Source organism: Ochotona princeps, chromosome 10 (assembly GCF_030435755.1).
Source record: "Ochotona princeps isolate mOchPri1 chromosome 10, mOchPri1.hap1, whole genome shotgun sequence".
Lineage (NCBI taxonomy): Eukaryota > Metazoa > Chordata > Mammalia > Lagomorpha > Ochotonidae > Ochotona > Ochotona princeps.
In genome coordinates this window covers 15,096,889-15,115,213 of record NC_080841.1, presented here as the reverse complement: position 1 = coordinate 15,115,213, position 18,325 = coordinate 15,096,889, and the positions used below count along the sequence as shown (strand labels likewise).

General features: G+C 58.5%; 1 protein-coding gene across 1 annotated transcript; it reads left to right on the top strand.

Moving 5' to 3' along the window:
• The first annotated feature begins 918 nt into the window (after positions 1-918).
• On the top strand, positions 919-16,631 carry ETNK2 (ethanolamine kinase 2). The gene is made up of 8 exons (XM_004578734.3): positions 919-1,449; positions 2,784-3,043; positions 5,479-5,601; positions 10,079-10,221; positions 11,283-11,366; positions 13,346-13,491; positions 14,874-14,947; positions 16,137-16,631. Exons 1-8 carry the CDS (start codon positions 1,192-1,194, stop codon positions 16,207-16,209), a joined length of 1,161 nt encoding a protein of 386 aa, XP_004578791.1. The 5' UTR covers positions 919-1,191; the 3' UTR covers positions 16,210-16,631.
• Positions 16,632-18,325: the final 1,694 nt, after the last annotated feature.

Below are 18,325 nucleotides of genomic sequence, written 5' to 3'. Positions count from 1 at the left end.
ATAGGAAGTGGAGCAGCGGGACTGTGACTGGTGAGCCTAGATCACAGGGGAGGCCACAGGCCAGCAGCCAGCATTGTTGCAACAGGAGCTGTCAGTAGTGTCTCACGCCCACCGCCTGCTGGGGCAAAGCATGGACTTGGGCTTCAGGACCCTGGGCTGCCACCGACTGGTCACATGCCCTCGGGCTGGTGACTTCACTTCACAGAGTGGCAGCCCCACATGGCTATGCTGAAACTCAATCATAGTTAAGTAGGACGCCACACGTGGCCAGGGGCCACTGCTGGGGCAGCATAGATACATGTGTCAGCACAGTAGCTTGATCAGGCAGAGCTGGTCCTGGACGGCAGCAGTGATGGGGACCTTGTGGTGGTGAGGAGGGCTGGGGGGTAAGGGTTAGTCTGAAATGCTAAGCAGAATCCTTGAACTGCTTCCCAAGAGTCAGCACAGGGCTTGTCCTCCTCCCACTACGAATACCCATGTGGCCGGAGTTCCGGACACCGGGTGCTCACTGCCAATCACATTTTAAAGAGTCTTTAATGACCAAAGCTCACTCTTGCTCAAGATTCTGGCACGCTGGCATGCCCGGTTGTCCTGCCTGCCGACAGTCCACTCTAGCACAGGGAGTGTGTAGGTGTGTGTTGAGGGGGTGGGGTTGCTCGGAGACCCTCTCCTGGGTACAGCCTTGGAGGTGCTCCCTGGGCCGCTGACCGCTGCCCGGGACAGTGACGCAGAGGGGCGCGCCTAGGCTGCAGTCTTGGGATCTGCGGGTCTCCACATTCTGGCACCAGGTGGGGGCGCAGGAAGAGCAAGCAGCAGCCGGAGTGCGCGCCCCCCGATCCCCAAGGCGGGACCCGGGGCGGGGCGGGACGTCCGCAGCTCCCGCCCCTCGCTGCGTCACGGGCTCCGGGGGCACCGCCCACTCCGCGCTCCAGGTAGCGGCTGGCGTGGCTGCCCGCGGGGGCAAGCGGTGCTCCCCGGCGGTCGGGGGGCGTTCCCGAGGCCGGCGCCCGTGATGTCACAGCTGCGGCGGGCCGCGGCGTCCCCAGGCCGGCGGTCGGAGCGAGCGGCGGGCGCCTGAGTCATGGACTTCCCCTGGCCCCTCCTCTGCCGCCGCCCCTCCCTCGCCGGGCCCGCCCGCCGGGGCTGAGGCGGGCGCGGCGCTCGGGCGCCCAGGGGGTGGGGCTGCCGGGCATGGCTGCGCCCCCGTCGGCTCCACTGCCGTGCTCGCCTTTTTACCTGCGGGGGCAGGAGCCGAGCCCGAGCTGCCCATGGGGCATGGAGGAGGAGGCGGCGGTCGGCGCGGGCTGCGCGGAGCTTCTGGGCCCCCAGCGGGCCGCCTCCGTCCCGTGTTTTGGCATCTCGGTGGACCAGGACCACATCCTGCCCGGCGCCCTGCGCCTCATCCGGGAGCTACGACCACACTGGAAGCCCGAACAAGTTCGTACCAAGGTAACCGAGTGGGCCCGGCTGGGCCCTGCGGGGTGGTGCGGGGCCGTGGGGCCGTGTGTGCGTGCATCCTTCCGGGCGCGGGTCCCACGGGTACGTGGCTGTGGCGGCGGGGGAGAGATAGGAAGGCGGGCTGTGTGCGCTTGTTGGGGTTTCCAGCTGCAAAGCTGGGCGCAGCCCCCCCAACCCTCGCTCAGCGCCCAGGGCCACCTGCCTACTGTCAGCACACGGCGCGCCCGTGCCCCTCCTCCTTGTCGCTTCGGGCTGGTGCCCCTCGCGACTCAGCCCACTCTGAAACGCGAGGAGATAGGAACTTTTAAGGGAACCCCCCCCCAAAAAAAACGCACGCATGCATTTCGGGCTCTTCTTCCTAAGGTGGGAGCAAAACAGCCTGGAGATCTCAGAACCCTCTCCAGGACGCCTTTGCCTTTCCAGCTGGGCACAATCTCCAACATACACCCCTGGGCCGCGCCTCCCCCGAAGGAGCCCCTGGCTGACGCCCCCAGCTGCTCTGCCTTCCCAAGAGCAGAAAGAGCTTTCACCTGCCCGCCCACCCTGTGCCTTGAGCTGGCTGCCTGGAGAGGAAGTGGCTGAGTTGTGTGCTTGCAACTTAGGCTGGTGGGGCAAGGAAGGGGTCTTCCTCCATGCCTTGCTGGGTAAGGAGAAAGGGAAGGCAAAGTTCTGGAGCAAGTGCCCAGGCTGCTGATGCCTGCTGGGGGAGGGGGTAGCATTTTGTGGGTGAAAGGCCCGCCTTAGGTCAGGGCATCCACCAGCAAGTGCCTCCCTTCGCTGGGCCTCATTTCCCCTGCTAGATTGGCTGCAGCTGTGCTCCCCAAAAAGTGGGTGGCTCCCTCTTCATTATCACCTTGGTGGGAGAGTCAGTGCTCCCCAGCCCAGCTGTGTCTTCTGGAAGGCCCAAAGGACCTCTGACCCCTTGGAGTCCTGGGCCACGTGCTACCTCAGGGCCCGGCCCTCTGAGAGGTACAGCCGTGCTCTGTTGCCGTCTGATCCACAGCAGTTTATCTCAGGGCCAGGATGGAAGGAGAGGAGGAGGAGGAGGCTCCTGATCTTCCCACCCCACCCAAGTATGTTCTCCCGCTACCAAATCGCAGCACTGGGAGGTAGAGCCCAGAGGAGCAGGTGTGTACCTGCATTGTACCCAGGCTGCCAATGTTGTGTCTGAGTCTCTACCCACTGAAGTTGGAACAGTGCTGAGTTGTGCAAGGGAGAGATGGGGACTGGGGAGGGGGCTGTTTCTGGGTGGTTTGTGTTCCTTCTCCAAGGAGGAGCCCCTCCCTCCCTTCCCCCCACCCACACACTGCCCCTCCCCACCCTAGCGCTTCACTGATGGCATCACCAACAAGCTGGTGGCCTGCTACGTGGAGGAGGACATGCAGGACTGTGTGTTGGTCCGGGTGTATGGGGAGCGCACGGAGCTGCTGGTGGACCGGGAGAATGAGGTCAGGAACTTCCAGCTGCTGCGGGCCCACGGCTGTGCCCCCAAGCTCTACTGCACCTTCCAGAACGGGCTGTGCTACGAGTACATGCAAGGTGTGGCCCTGGGGCCTGAGCACATCCGGGAGCCCCGGCTGTTCAGGTGAGGAGGGGCGTGGCGGTCCTGGGTTCACTGTAGCTCATGGCCATGTGGTAGGGATGTGTGTGTTGGCGGGCGCTGCTCTGCGGGAGAGGCTGTAGCTACCTGCCAAGGCTTGGCCAGTGGGAGGAGGCCCGGGGTGGGGGTGGGGTGAGAGACTGAGTTTGTTGGTGAATGTGGAACTGTCATGCCTGGCTCCTGAGGTACAGAAGTCTGCCTCTTGTCTCCATGCCTCCAACCTCTGCTCGCCCCAAGTCTGATCGGGAAGAATCCTAGGGCCTGGGAGGTAGAACCTGAGACCAGTCCTCAGGACACACAGGTGTGTCTCCCCACCTGCCAAGTGCAAGGCCAGTGGGCCCTATCCAGCCTGTGTGTGGTTTTGCCAACCCAAACGAGATGGCTGCTAGTCTCCACTGCTTCGGGTATCCAGTTTTGGGGAGCTTGTTTGGCGCACCCCTGCAGAGGAATAATGCCTGGCTGTGTTGGGCTCAGACCCCAGGCTTCACCTTTAAGCTTTGTGGACCCTCTGTCGGGCCCAGGTGAGAAGAAAGAAGGGCATTGAGTGGACTCTGCACTCTGCTAGGCCAGGGCAGGCATGTCAAGAGGCAGACATTTGCCTCTTTCCCCATGTGGGTCATGATGCTGACCCGCAGGGAGGGTATTCGGACTTCAGCTGAGGTCTGCGGCCCACACTGGGGCCAGCAGCCTGGCATCTGTCTGAGACCCTCGGATTCTGCCCTGTGTAGTCTGAGGGGAAGTCGACCTCTGTGTGCTGGGCTGGACCTGGAAACTCTGCCTCCTCAGCTGCCACTCAGTTAACTCTAAGCCAGTGCACCTGGCCGCTGCAGGCCCTAGGGCCTGGGAGGTCCTGTATTCACTTTGAGATGTGTGTTGCACCTGGGGGAGGCGGATGCACGTGTGCGGGGGGCTGTTCAGGCTCCAGGTGAGCAAGTCCAAGTGCACCAGGTCTGGGGACATGAGGTCGGAGGCCCTGTCCTGTGCTGGCCTCTCCCAGCTCCCCGCCTTCTCACATAAGCTCACATCTTGGCAGGTTCCTGCCACTCCCAGTCTCCCTCCCTTCTGAATCCCTGGCTGTCACTCATCCTCCCGTGGAAACAATTACTATTGTCAGGAAGATCAAAGATGGATTTCAGTTTGACGAGCAGAACTTAGCATCTGGGAGTAGAGCTAGCAAAGGGAAGCAGTCTGATGGGGATCCTGCTAGGGAAGGTAGAGATCAGAGGGAAACACCTTGGAGGGGGTCCCCTGAACCCACCCCTTGCCTGATCCTGCTGAGGCTTCCGGGTGTAAAACTGCTGAGTCTTGAGGTTACTGTCATTGCTATTCCAGACAACAGTCCTATTGATATTCAAGGGAACGCTGTGCTCCTGCTCTGGTCCCAATCTTCCCTCTGGGAAGGGAAGGCCTAAAGCTCAGGTCTGATTGTCTGCCTGGCCCAAGCCCTGGCCAGCTGGCTCCCTCCAGGCCACTGGCCCCTGCAAGCCTGATTCTGCCCTCTCTGACCCGTGGCTGCCCTCTGCTCCCTCCGCCCTTTAGGAGATGGGAGCCAGAAACTGCCCCCAGGTCTCTGGGGTGGGGAGCCTGGCAAGGGAGGTTGTTTCTGGGGCTGCTCAGGAACATGATTTCAAACACCGGTGCCTTTGTTGTCTCTGCGGGCGATGTTGCTTTGAGCCATAAGCAGGGGCAGAGGAAGCGAGGGAGCTTGAATGCTAGAGGCCTGGCTGATGACTTGGGGGAGGGCTGGGAGAGTCCAGCTGGGTCTTCTGGGCGCTGGGGTCCTTATCAAGCTACCCCCCTGCCCCCACCAACACACACACCCTCTGACCGGTTGGTCCTCCGTCCGCCCCCACCCTCTCTCAGAAGCCTTCCCTACCGCCCACTTCTCCTCTCCTGGGACCTTGGATAGTGTCCACTGGAGAACTTGAAAATAGAAAGCTGGCTTGTTTTGCGTCCTTGGCACCCAGCCGCCAGCATCAACTCCCCATGGCTGAGGAAGGGGCTGCCCAGGGCCAGCCTGCTGGCTTCCCTCCCCACCTTGGCCAAAGCTGATAAGAGGTGGGCATTTCTTCCCCACCCCCTAGTCTCTCAAAACAAAGTGGCCTGAGCTCATCATGTCTCTCTGAGAATGGATCAAAGTCCAGGGGACAGGAAAGACGCCTGCACTGCTCCCTGCCCTGTTCTGGGTGCCCCTCTATCTTTGGGGCTTGCTGTGGGTACACTGGTGTGGGACAAGGCCACCACATCGACCTGTGGCCAGCAGCCCATGGCTCTGCTGTGCTCCCTGGAGGGACCTCATCTCTGAGACTGGAGAGAGACCTGAGGCTGAGAGTTGCCCGGCTCATGAGCACCCACACCCAGCCCTCTGGCCTGGGCCTCCTCCTAGCCTGGCACTGATGCTCTCCTGTTTTCTGCTGCAGGTTAATTGCTTTAGAGATGGCAAAGATTCACATGATCCACGCCAACGGCAGCCTGCCCAAGCCCACCCTCTGGCACAAGATGCATCATTATTTCACGCTTGTGAAGAATGAGATCAACCCGAGGTACCAGGGTCTGGGAGGGTCCAAGGCTGCTGTGTGGGGGGAGCTGGCCAGCTCCTCCTTCAGCTCCACCCCCTGCTAGTAGAACTGGGCCTGAGCCATGTGAGCAGCTTCAGGCCTCACACACTTTTTCTTTTCAATCTTTGGGAAAGTCAGATTTACAGAAAGATCTTCCATCCACTGTTTCACTCCCCAAGTGGCCACATCGGCCAGGAGCTAAGCTAATCCGAAGCCGGGAGCTTCTCCCACGTGGGTGCGGGGTCCCAAGGCTTTGGGTTGTCCTCGACTGCTTTCCCAGGCCACAAACAGGGAGCTGGATGGGAAGTGGAGCAGCCAGGATATGAACCGATGCCCATATGGAATCCTGGCACATGCAAGGCGAGGACTTCAGCCACTAGGCTACGGTGCCGAGCCCACCTCACATGCTTTCTGATGGTGGCACGGACTTGTCCCTAATGCTGAGGCTCCATGAGGGAGTTTAATCCCATGTCATGGGACTCCACAGGGTGTGTGTTTCTCAGACCTTGGCTCTTTCCATCCGAGCTGCCTCTGGAACAATGAGAAAGGCCAGGTCCCCTGGGAATGGGGTGGGCCCGTGGTCAGACTCAGAATGCACTCTGCAGCCAGGGAGCCCTTGGGCAGCCCTGAAACACCTCCCCTACCCAATGTCCTCTTGTGCTCTTGGGCCTGTCCCCCAGCTCCACACCAACCTACAACTTTACTATTTTCCTACATGGCCCTTGGCAGAGGAGTGAGGTGCCTCCATCCTGCCCCCCTGGCCAGCACCCCAAGATCCCTGCCAGCCTGCCAGAAGCCAGACTCCACATCCGAGTCAGGTGGCTGGAGGCATGGGGGAGGATCATTGTCACCCCCTGAAAGAGACCCTGGTGAGGCTGTGCCCTCTGTATCACACTGGGTTTGAACTTCCCCTGGATAAATGCATCATGCATGTGTGGGCACAGCCTGAGGTTTCCATGCACGTGTGCAGTGTGTAACTGTCAGGCCAGGGCGGTAGTGAATCCACGGCAGCCCACGCACAGGTTGTTGTTTTGGGTTGGAAAGCTTCAGGATGTACCCTGCTATCTGTGCCCAGGACTGTTTGTCCAGCACTGCCCACGCCTGCCCCCATGGTGACCACGTTCAGGCTTCCTGTGCCATGTGTTTTCTGGGATGGGCAGTGCCACCTCCCTTGGATTAGAGTGGCATGTGGGAAATGGGACCCTCTCATCCCCACAACTCCTTCAGTTGACAGATAGGAAAACTGACACCCAGGCAGGCAGGAGATGGGACTTGTCCCATGCCAGGGACACCTCGGATGCCCCCTGATGCTCTGGCATGATCCTGGCCATTGCCGCTCCTCTCAGGGCACTGGCCCTGGGTAACCCTGGGGAAGAACCAAGCTGGCCATACTTTTGAACCTTGGTTTCCCTTGGACTCTCTCTGGAGGTTGGTTCCTGCCCTAAGCCACCTACAGTGGGGCGATGACGGGCAGTCACTTAGTCCAGGCAGGGGAGCGCCTGGGCTGCACACATTGCCTCATAACCCTGAATCACTCCATTCTTCAGGTGCAAGGTCAGCTTGATGTATGCCTGCCCTCAGGAAGCTTAGGGGCTGGCTGAGTACACAAGCCATGCCCATACATAGCTGGACAAGGTGGGGGTGCTTGTGTGGGACAGCTGGGCAAGTCTCACTGGCAGAGGTGTATGATAGCTTGGGGCAGGTGGGGCAGGAGGTGTGCTTCTGGGGATGACTTTGGCTGGGGTATATCTTCAGGGAACCTGGGAAAGACTGTGGGAGACAGAGCTGGAGGGCTGCGTTGCCACTCCTTGGTGGGTGAGGAACCTTGAGTGCCAGGCCAAGGAGCCAGGATTTAATAGTGGCAGTAGTAGAAGGAAGTCGTGACGATGTTTGAGCCAAGGCCTCAGGTCAGGAGCCTGCCCAGGCCTGTGTTTTGGGAAGGTAGCTTATCTAGTACAGGAAGGGAGAGTTTGGTGGAACAGTAAGCAGGTGGTGGATCTGAGGGGACCAGAACAGCTGGGAGACTGTTGCCATGAAATGGACTAAGACTGGGGTCTAAGAGCCCAGCATAGCCCAGCCCTGGGGACGGTTTGGCAGGTCTTGAATTTGAGCCCTGGGAATCTGCATCTTGATGGGCTCCCCTGGTGACTCTGAGGCAGTTAACTGAGGACCCCCTGTCAAGGAGCCTTGCCTTCAGGCTGGGAAGGGGCTGGGAGATGTGCTGAGACCCCTGCAGGCACATCCAGTAGTCTGGAGGTTCGGCTAGCTGCCTGGAGGTGTATGCAGTGGCCAGGAGGTGCTGGGCTGGGAAGTGTCCTGTGGGGAGACGAACCTTTTACCCATCCTAAACCTCAAGAACTCACCCTTCGCCAAGAGTTCCCTGAGGAGTCCCCAGCCCTTTCACCCCCTCCTGCCATCTCTAGAGCTGCGGCCACCCTTCTGCCAACTCCTTAGCCTCGGAAGTGCCAGGGACCTCAGGGCTGGCCACTGGCCACATTCCAAGTGCACATAGTGAAGGAGGTAGGAGGAGTGGCCAACTGGAGAGCAGGCCTGGTGTGTTCCCACAGTAAGCAGCTCCATGGCCTGGGGTGGGCGGTACCGGGGTCGGACAGAGGTCAGGGACTGAGCCGCAGGCTTCTGGGATGTCAAGGCCTGGGCCTGGACAAAGCAGAGGAGGCCTTCAAATTCTTATCTCTCCTTGGTTTCAGGCCAAGAGGAAAGGGAGCGGTGAAAGAAGAGACACTACCTGGGGGAGGTGGCGGGTGCTCTGGTGGGGTGGGGGGGGGTAGTGCAGATAAACTTCTAGAGAGGAGGTTGGGGGCGTGTCCTGTGCCACCCTCCCCGCAGTTGGGGAGGAGCCTCTAGGGGCCCAGGATGTTTGGGGAGCCTTGGTCCAGTGTTGGATTCTCAAGCTGGGGGTTCCACTGAAGTTCCTCCGCTTCCTTGAGCCTCAGTGTCCCCATGGGGTAGGTCCAGATGACCTAAGACTGCCATGGCCTTGGTCTCCTTGGAGCCTATGAAGCCAGACTATCCTTCCCTGTCCAGAGGGGCCAGAGCATGCTGCGATGGCTGAACTCCACCCACACTCTGTCCATGGGCGGTGGGAGAGGGCAGGCCTCCCTCCCTCCTGTGTATGTTACCACTGTCCCTGATGAAATGCTGGCCCCTTCCCCTGCCAGTCCTTGGCCTGTGAGGGCTATACTGGCTGTTTGACTTTTTTCAGTGCATACAGAGCTGTGTGCATCCTTGGGGACAAAGTGCAAGGCCTGCCAGCACAGCATGTCTGTGTCAGATGTCCACGCAGCCCCTGATGGCGTCATCGATTGGCCAAGCCAGTCATCTTCAATGCGTGGAGCCGCAGTAGCTGCTGTGAGCATGGGCTGGGGGCCAGGGGGAGAGGTGGCCGCTGTGCCCTTTTGTTCTCGCTCTCATGTTGCCTGTGCACAGTCTGGCTGGGACCTGGGGTCAGGGGGACACATGGCTTCTAACCCAAACAGTAGCCTGGGAGCAGCAGCTGCACAGGCTTGAGCCTTGGTAGTTCTTGGTGTCCCTGTGGCGAGCCCAGGACATGTTAGTGTGTGGCCCAGCGTGGGCGAGCCTGGTCTGCTTGCAGGGTGAGAGTTTCTGGCCCCTTTTTCCACCTGTGACGCTGTCAGCTGCAGGTGTGGGAGGAAGGCATGCCTGGATGAAGCTGTGTGGCCTCCGGTGCCTCTGGGGTGCTACTCCTCTCCACAGGAGAGGCTTATCTTGGAGGGTGACACCTAAGACCACGGCTTGCCGAGTGCACCTCCCCACCCCTTCTGTCGGCTTTGTTGCTCTGCCTGGGGTTGACTGTATGCTGGTTCTCGCCTCCGCTGCCCTTCCCTTCTTGTCCCTTCCACAGAGTGGCCGGGATGTCATTGGAAAATGGCCTTGCCTTTTCTTTTTTTAGGGGGAGGGGGGATAGAGAGAGCTCCCATCCTCTTTTTTCGCTTCCCAAATGCCCCTGATGGCCCTACTGGGGCCAAAGCCACAGGCTAGAAGCTTGACCCAGGTGTGGGAACTGACTGCTTGACCTGCTGCCTCCCCAGGTGTGCATTAACAGGAACCTGGAGTCCGTAGTGGAGTCAGGACTTGCACCAGGCACTCCAGGATGGAATGCGGGTGTCCCAAGCAGCTCCTTGACCTGGAAACACCTGCCCCACTCCTGACAGCTTTATGCTCTGCCAGTTGCTTTCATGGCCTTGTTTCCGTCGGCTTTGTGGTACAGCCACAGGAGTCAGAAGTTCCTGAAGCCTTAGAGTCAGGTCTCAAATGATGAGGACTGGATAGGTGGACTGCTTACCCAAGGTCCCCCTACAGCATGTGTGTTGGGGTGGGGTGGGGGGACGGCAAGGCCAGAGCTCAGGGATGTGGAGCTGAGCACCTGCCTGTCCTCCAGCAGCCCTCTCCCCACACCAGCCGCCTTTTTGCCACTGTCTAGCCTCTCTGCAGATGTCCCTAAGGTGGAGGCGCTGGAGTGGGAGCTAGCCTGGCTGAAGGAGCACCTGTGCCAGCTGGATTCCCCGGTAGTGTTCTGTCACAACGACCTGCTCTGCAAGAACATCATCTATGACAGAGCCAAAGGTACGGCCTCTCCCACCTCCTGCAGACTCTCACCTTCAGGCTGCTGCACCAACAAGCCAAGGGGTTTAGGCCTTAAGTTAATGTGTAGGGGAAGAAGGAAAGGGAACCTAGAAAAACTTAGAAAAATCCATTGCAGGGAAAAACTCAAAATCCTGGTTTGTGGAGGTGCTGCACCTTTGGGCACCTGTGCCATGCCGCAGGGTGACAGACATCAGGGCTGCCCAGAGCTGCTGTTTCTCCTGGGAACGGTGTCACCCCCAGGGAGCTTGGCTGCCCTGCAAAATCCACAGGCCCTGGCTCTGGGACCATATTCAGATGCCAAACACCAAGGTTACTCAAGTGCCTTGTGTAACATGGAGGCGTAGCTGTGTTAACCTGTGCACCACCTGCCACATGCTTTTAACAAATTTGAGAAACATTGATTACTTTTCTTTTTAACCTGCTGGTTCACTTCTGAAGTGTCTGCACCAGCTGGGAGTGGGCCAGGTTGAGGCCAGAAGGCAGCAGTTCAGTTTATCTTGCGTGCGGGTGAAGGGACCAAAGGATTGAGCCACCACCTGCTTCCCCGGAAGTATAGGAAGCTGGCATTGGAAGTGGAGGCTGGACTTAGACCCAGCTGCACTCGTCCCCAGCCGTGTCTTAACTACTGTGTCCAGCACCGGGCCCCCCTGTTTCCCATGGATTGTCTCTGGATGACTTTGCTGGCACTTCAAGCTGTCACCCTATCTTGTGCAGAAACCATGACAGGAGACAAAATCTGCACTTGTTCAGTCTACAGATGCAGTGTTCTTTCCCCCACATACTTTCCAGCCGTGGTTGGGTGATTCTGTGGCTGTAGGGCCCTTGGATTTGTAGGGCTTCCTCTCCTGAGCTTTATTCTGATCCATGGCCACGCTGGGGTCCAGCCATGTGAGGGGTTGGTGGGGACTAGGGGGACGGACAGATGGCCAAGTGGAAGGAAGTAGCTTAGAAGGGGAGGGTGGGCTGCAGTGGCCAACCGTGTGCCCCAGAGGGGCCCACAAGCTATTTCCAGATCCCACTGCCTGTCCTCTACCTCACAGGTCACGTGCGGTTCATCGACTATGAGTATGCTGGCTACAACTACCAGGCTTTCGACATTGGCAACCATTTCAATGAGTTTGCAGGTGAGGGGGCAATGCTGGTGTGCCCATGTTCAAGTCACCCTGAGGTCTCGGGTAAGGTCAGGATGGCTGTGGACTTGGCAGATGTTGGCTACAGCCCACGTTGGTGCCCTGGTATGAAGTGGGAAAGCTACATGTGCCTGAGAGTACTGGGCTTGGCATGTACAGTAAAAAAAAAATATATATATATATATACACACACACACATATATATATTTGCAAGGTAGAGTCTCACACACACACACACACACACACACACACACACACACACTCTCTCTCTCTCTCTCTCTCTCTCTCTGAACTTATATCCACTGATTCACTCACAAGATGGCCACTACAGCCCGAGGCTAGGTCAGGCAGGAAGCCAGGAATTCTGAAGGCTCCCACGTGGGTGGCTAGGGTCCAAACACTTAAACCACTTTCTGCTGTTTTCCCAAGCGCCTTAGCAGAGAGCTGGATTGGAAGTGGAACAATGGGACTTAAACCCATGCTCTGATGCGGGATGCTCGCATCATCACAAGCAGCTGTTTAATCTACCAGGCCACAATGCTGGCGGCCCCCTCAGCATGTGGGTTTAAAAAAACCCTTTCCCTGGGCCTACATGGCTTGTGCCAGTGTGGCCCCAGTCATCCCATTGTTAAGCCACTCTGCAGGGTCATTCGTGAGGCCTCTGGCTGTGGATGTGGTGTAGATCAGGCTCCAAGCAGCTGCGTGCCTAGTGGCCTGAAGACAGCCTCAAGGACAGTGGATACGTGTGTGTGCCTCGCACCTGAACTGTGGCTGTGTGACCCTGGGGCAGGCTGCCTCCCTCTCTGTGCTCCCGTAAACCAGACACAGGAGGGCAGCACACACAGTATCAGGCAGGGGTGCTTTCCTGCAGCAACTGAGGAGCCAGTCACCAAGATGGAAGGGGCTTGGTTAGGCAGGGGAGACCTTTGTGTAAAGCAAGTGTTGGTAGAATTGTCCAGCCTGCTGGCCCCCAGGCAGCTGATGTAAGATGCTTGGCCCCTGTGGACTAGGACAGGTGAGGCAGGTCCAGGCCAGCCATAGCCTGTACCAGGCCACTCCTATCCCTTCTAGAACCCCAGGTGAGCAAGGCTCCAAAACCCTAATTGTGTTCTTAGCCACCAGCTGCATCCAGGAACCTGGTGGGGGGGCCCCACTAGTCACTCTGGAAGGAATAATTCATGTTTAGTCCTCCTTGCCTGCTGCACAAAATGTAAGTGGAAGATCTTCAGGGGGCAGCCTGATCCAGCTCCCAAGCTGGGAACACAGGAGGGAAGATTCTTCTTTTTAAGATTTATTTACTTTTATTGGAAAGGCAGATTTAAAGAGAAGACAAGAGAAAAATCTTCCATTCACTGGGTCATTCCCCAAATAGTCACAGTGGTGGGAGCTGAGCCGATCCGAAATCTGGAGCCTTTCAGACCTTCCACGTGGGTGCAGGGTCCCGAGATGTTGGGCCATTCTCTGCTGTCCTTCCAGACAAGAGGAGAGGGAGGAAGTGAGCTTGGGGACAGTAGCCCAGTCCTAGTCCTGTCATAGGTGGCCAGGACATGGTTGACAGTGTAGGCAGCTCCAGGACCCACCCATTCCCCATTGATAAATGGAGACCTGTAGGCCAGGGAGAGGAAGGGGGGCATTTCCAAGGCTAACTAGAGCCCAGGGCTGCTGAGGCTGTGGTTTCAACAAGGGCTTTCTCTGTGCCATTGTCTGGACAAGGTGTGTGTGGGGAGAGGGTCCTGACACTCCCAGGTCACTGCATCACCCCCAACCCTCACACAGCTTGTACCCTTCTCCGCTTTTCTCCATGCCACACGGTGGCAGTGACCCCAGCTGGGGCACAGGGAGAACCATACGCCATGGGCCGCCTGTAGGTGGAAGGACGCGGGGTGTACTGAAGGCAGAGTCCTTGCTGAACTGGAGGAGCCCCTCCGAGCGGTCCCCTTCTCTCTTCCATGTGCTGTGTCCTCCCATGGCAGGTGTGAATGAGGTGGATTACTGCCGGTACCCGGCCCGGGAGACCCAGCTGCAGTGGCTGCGCTACTACCTGCAGGCACAGAAGGGCTCAGCCGTGACCCCCAGGGAGGTGGAGAGGCTCTACGTGCAAGTCAACAAGTTTGCGCTGGTGAGTGGCCGGGCCTCGGGGCCCAGCCTCAGGGCAGGGCTGAGATCACAGAAGAGGGAATTGCAAGAGTTTTATTTTGGTGCTTTTTGAAATCCACTCATGAAAAGGATTGTCAAAAAAAAGAAAAAAAGCTCATAGAAAATGTCTTGGGAGAAAACACTGCATGATTTTTTTTTTAAATCCCTATTTATTTGGAAAGCAGAAAAAGATCAGTATTTCTATCTGCTGGTGCACTCCCCCAGTGTCCTCAACAGTCAAGGCTGGGCCAAGGCAAAGCTAGGGACTCAGAACCCCATCCGGGTCTCCTGCATGGGTGGCAGGGACCCACACAGTCCAAGCATCCGCAGGAAGCTGGAATGGAGTGGAGCCCTCAGCAGCGACATGAGTGTCCCCCACCACTATGACAGCTGTCCCATGCACAGGCTTCAGGGTCTTCTTGCTCTGAAATGGACGTGCTTTCCTTCCGTGGCCCGTGGAGAGGCCCCTCGCCTTTACGCAGATGCCAGCTCCTATCTCAGCAGGCCTCCTGTTTATCCTTCCCACGCTCTGACCTCAGCCTTTCATGAAACTCTCTTTTTTCATCCTTGGCCTTTGGAGGAGCTAGAGAATGTCAAGTCCTCCTTTGACCTCCCGCTGCAGCCTCAACTCTCTTCCAGGCCTTCCTTGACTGCCTACCTTCAGTAGGGCTGCACCGTCAGCTGAGTGCCGCCCACAGTTTCACTGGCCAGACTCACTAATGTCTAGCCACATGTGAGTGGCTGCTGTGGCCTTCAGTGGCCGACTCCCCCATGCCTGTACTTCCCTCATGAGCAAAGTTAGGCTGTTCCTCATTGGGCAGTCTGCCCCCAACCTGAATGAGCAGTGGGTGGGATGGGGAGCTGCAATGTGGGGGACCCTCACCTGGGAGTGGAGGGTGCTGCTGATGGGTGTTCCGATCCCCTGGGTACTTTGACAGAAACAGTGCAGTTTAGTTCTCAGTGAATGCCACACTCAGGGCTGTTTGTGCCCAGATGTGATCCAGGAGGCAGGGGCAGAATGGCAAAAGCCAGCTGAAGGATCATCCAGGAGGCCCCGGGCTCTGGCACTCACTGCAACTTGTCGCTCCTCCTCCTCCCTGCTGGGCAGTGCCATCCCCTCTCCTGTCCTAGACATGAGCGCTCTCCCAGGGTTTCATCTTGGTCTAAAGATACCCTTGGGAAAGGAGTGGCCAGGGCTGCCCGGGCTGGGGCTGGGGACCTGGGTTGAGCAGTTTCACAGGCCCCACAAGCTGGCCTCGGTATCCCTGTGGTGCCCACCCAGGCACCTGCACATCCCACCAGTTCTACAGGGTCTCCAGCAGGTGCGGTGTCACAGCAGGCTGACCCTCTCTGCTCTGGTTCCAGGCATCTCACTTCTTCTGGGCACTCTGGGCTCTCATCCAGAACCAGTACTCCACCATCGACTTTGACTTCCTCAGGTGGGTGCAGGGCCCAGTTGACATGGGGGAGTGGAGATCAAAGAGCCTTGAGCCTATCCAGGCTGTCATGTCAAAGCCAGCCAAACCCTCTCCCTCTAAATGCATCCCCTTCCCGGTGGGGCAGAGCCACCTGTCACTTAAGGCACACCTTCCCCCAGCTTCTGTGTCCAGTCCCGGTCCTAGCACATGGTGGCGGTCAGCAGGTGAGTCCTGCCTTTGGTCTGCAGTAGGGGGTCACCCAGCGAACAGGGGCACCCTCCTGAGGCAGCTTGCTGTTTAGCACTGTCCTGCTGCCTGGGAGTCAGCCAGCTTCTGGGGCTCCACAGGGAGCACCCTCAGACTGCATCTGACTTGAACAGCTTGAGATGGGGCACCTTTCCGTTCTCCCCATCTGTCAGGGTGGCTGTTAACGGACACAGGTGTTGACGAGCATGCAGAGGATTCAGAACTCCTGGGTCTGCTAATGGTCAGTGTCTAATGGGGCAGCCGCTGTGGCAGACAGCACCAGAGACTTTGAAATTTCATGGGGAAAAAATGGTTTGGAGATATGAAATTGTGCATTTCCTCCATGTACACAGATTATAATCCTTGCAGCAACATGAACTTCTCATTGTATTTTCCCACAAATCGAAGCACCTGGGTAGGATGGTCCCTCAAAGACTTAACACTCTTATTTCTGTGTGGCTCAGCGGTCCTGCATCTGGTACCCATCTGGAAGGCTGGAATAGGGGTTCCTCAGAGCTCTCTGTACTCACATTCGTAGCAACAACATTCATAGCAGCCAAAAGGCACAGCCAGATGAAAGAATGAATGACAGACACCTGGGTACAACCAACAGTCGAGCTTTCCTGCCCTTGGCGGGCCTGTCCCTTGAGGATGTTACTGAGCGTACGGCGTTTGCTAACAAAGGGTAGTCAAATCTGCAGTCACAGAAAGTAGCACGGAGATTCTTTCAGGGCAGGGAGAGGGGAGATGGGGTGTGGGGCTGAGTACAGTTTATGGAATCGCTCCGGCCCTCCATGCACAACATGGTGAATACATTTCACTAGAATCAAATGTTTCCAAGAGTAGTATTCCACTCTCAGAAAAATTTCAGCTGAAAACTTCAAACTGGACAGGCTTGGAGTAGGTGGGATGTTGCCCTGGTCCCCCTGCTCCTTCCCAGCTCCCCTTCCCTCCCTCCCTGCAGGTACGCGGTGATCCGATTCAACCAGTACTTCAAGGTGAAGCCTCAAGTGTTGGCCTTGGAGATGCCAAAGTGACCACCTCTTGCCCTGCCTGGCCACACCCGTCCAGCAGAACCGGGCCCTGGGCCCCTCACCCTTGGACAAGGTCGGAGTGGGGGGCACAGTGGGTGTCTGGGGAGAAGGCTGGGCCCCCTGCCAACAGCCCCCATGGGCTGCCTTGGAAGACCTCATTCTCCTGTTGGGAGGGACTGGAAGGGCCCAGCTCTGGGAGTCCCCGTCTCCTCACCAGGGCTAGGAGGAAGTGCCTGCAGCCGGCCAGGGCCAGGCCCAATCCACTCCCCATCCCAGCCCTTGCTGGAACTTGGGCTGCCTTAGACGTGTCTCTGACCCTTCCTGGCTTGGGGACAGGGCTCCGTTCTACCTCTAGCGCCTTGAGCCTCCAGTCTGTCCCCACCCCCACCCCACGTGGCCCACACCAGCATCAGCCAGCTCTGACCAACGGATGTACCAATCCTGGGGGAGGGTGGGGGCTGGGATGGGACATCCTGGCTTCCCCAGCAGCCCCCTCACTTTTCTCTAAGCCAGATCCAGTACACCCCTTCCCCTGCAGGTCCGTGCAGAGACTGGGGAGGGAATGGCGGCTCGTGCCAGTAGCCTCCTGCCCAAGCATCTACACCTCTACTTTGTTTTGATGTGGACCCCATGGTCTTCCTGCAGTGGGGGTGACCAGGAGTCAAGGGGCAGGCTCTGTGACAGTACTGACAGTGTACTGCCTCTGGGGTGGGCACCAGCCCCCTCCTCCTCTGTCCTCACAGCTCCTGGGAGGGGCACAGGGGTGGGTAACTGGCTCTGGTCTCTGTCACATGATTCATTTGTAAATTATCGTGGTTTTCTGCATTAAGATGCTCACTTCTGAACTGCTGTGTGTGCCCCTGCTGATGGCCAAGATTTGGACTTGGTGGGGAGGGTGAGTCGTCTGGGGGGGTATTTGGGTGGGGAGGCCTGCCCTTTCATGGCTCCCGTGCCTTTGGCATTGCTGCCCCGAGAGCAGTGCTAGCTCCGGAGGGAGGGAGAGGTGGCTGCGGGGCCAGACACGGGCAGACGCGGGGACCTCTGGAGCCCGGCGGTCCCTTTCTCAGAAAGGCAGGGAGCAGAAGCGTGCCCAGTGAACTCTGGCTGTTTGCTGTTGGTCTGCTTAAGTGCCAGGGCGTCATGGCAACCATGGGAGCAGGCACCAGCGGCTGGAGCTTTCGAGGTCATGATGACCCTCTGGAGGGGGAGGTGCACACAGAGAAGGCAGGTAGGCAGCCCCCAGGGGTCATTCATGGGGTCAGGTGGCAGTGCTGCATGGGTGGTGGTGGGGGGAAGCCACGGCAGCCGAGTGGCAAAGTTAGCTTCCTGTCCAGCCTCCTGGAGTTTAGGGCTTTGCAACTGAGGCAGGAGTCGGGGACAGGGCCCTCAAGACACAGGCCACTATATGTACAGGAGTCACCGAGCAGGCAGCCCGTGAGTGGGCAGGTGTGTGGGGTTGGGGGGAGGGGGACAGGCACACAGCCTGGAGTCCCCATTCTCAATTTCTTCTAGGCCCAGAGTCCCAGTGCGGTTGGGCTCCCCCCTTGCCGGCCCTCCCTGGACCCTCTGCAGGAGCTCAGCCCCCTGCACCTGACCCTTGGCCTCTGCCGCCCAGCCTTCCTAATAGTGGCTGGGACACTGTGTCCCTGTTGTGCCTCCCAGGGGCCAGAGGGTGGGGCGGAGGGAGCATGGTGGAGGAGCCCAGGGCAGGAGCTGAAGCGAGCCATTCCCTTGGGTGGCCACTAGAGGGCTGGCGCATGGACAGCCAGAGTCCTCCCCACAGGGGCGCTTTCCAGCTGCCCCGGCAGGCCCAAGGCACTAGGGCCTGGGGCTGGAAACAGCTGGAGCGGCACAACCTCCAGCTCTTGGGGAGTCTTCACTCGCATGGCCTCCCAAGGTTGTGGTCATGAGTGCATGCTTCGTGGCCTGAATCCCTTGGTGGAGAGGGTCCCGTCCTTCCCAGGCCTTGTTCCAACCTTGTCCTTCATGTTCGGAGAAACGCTGGCCCTAGAGGGATCAGCTCAGCCACAGTCTGCCTCGGGGGCCACCCAGGGCACCTGGCTGGCTGGCAACTTTGCAGACTGGGCCCTGGTGCCTGAGGACCCATGCTCCAAGCAGG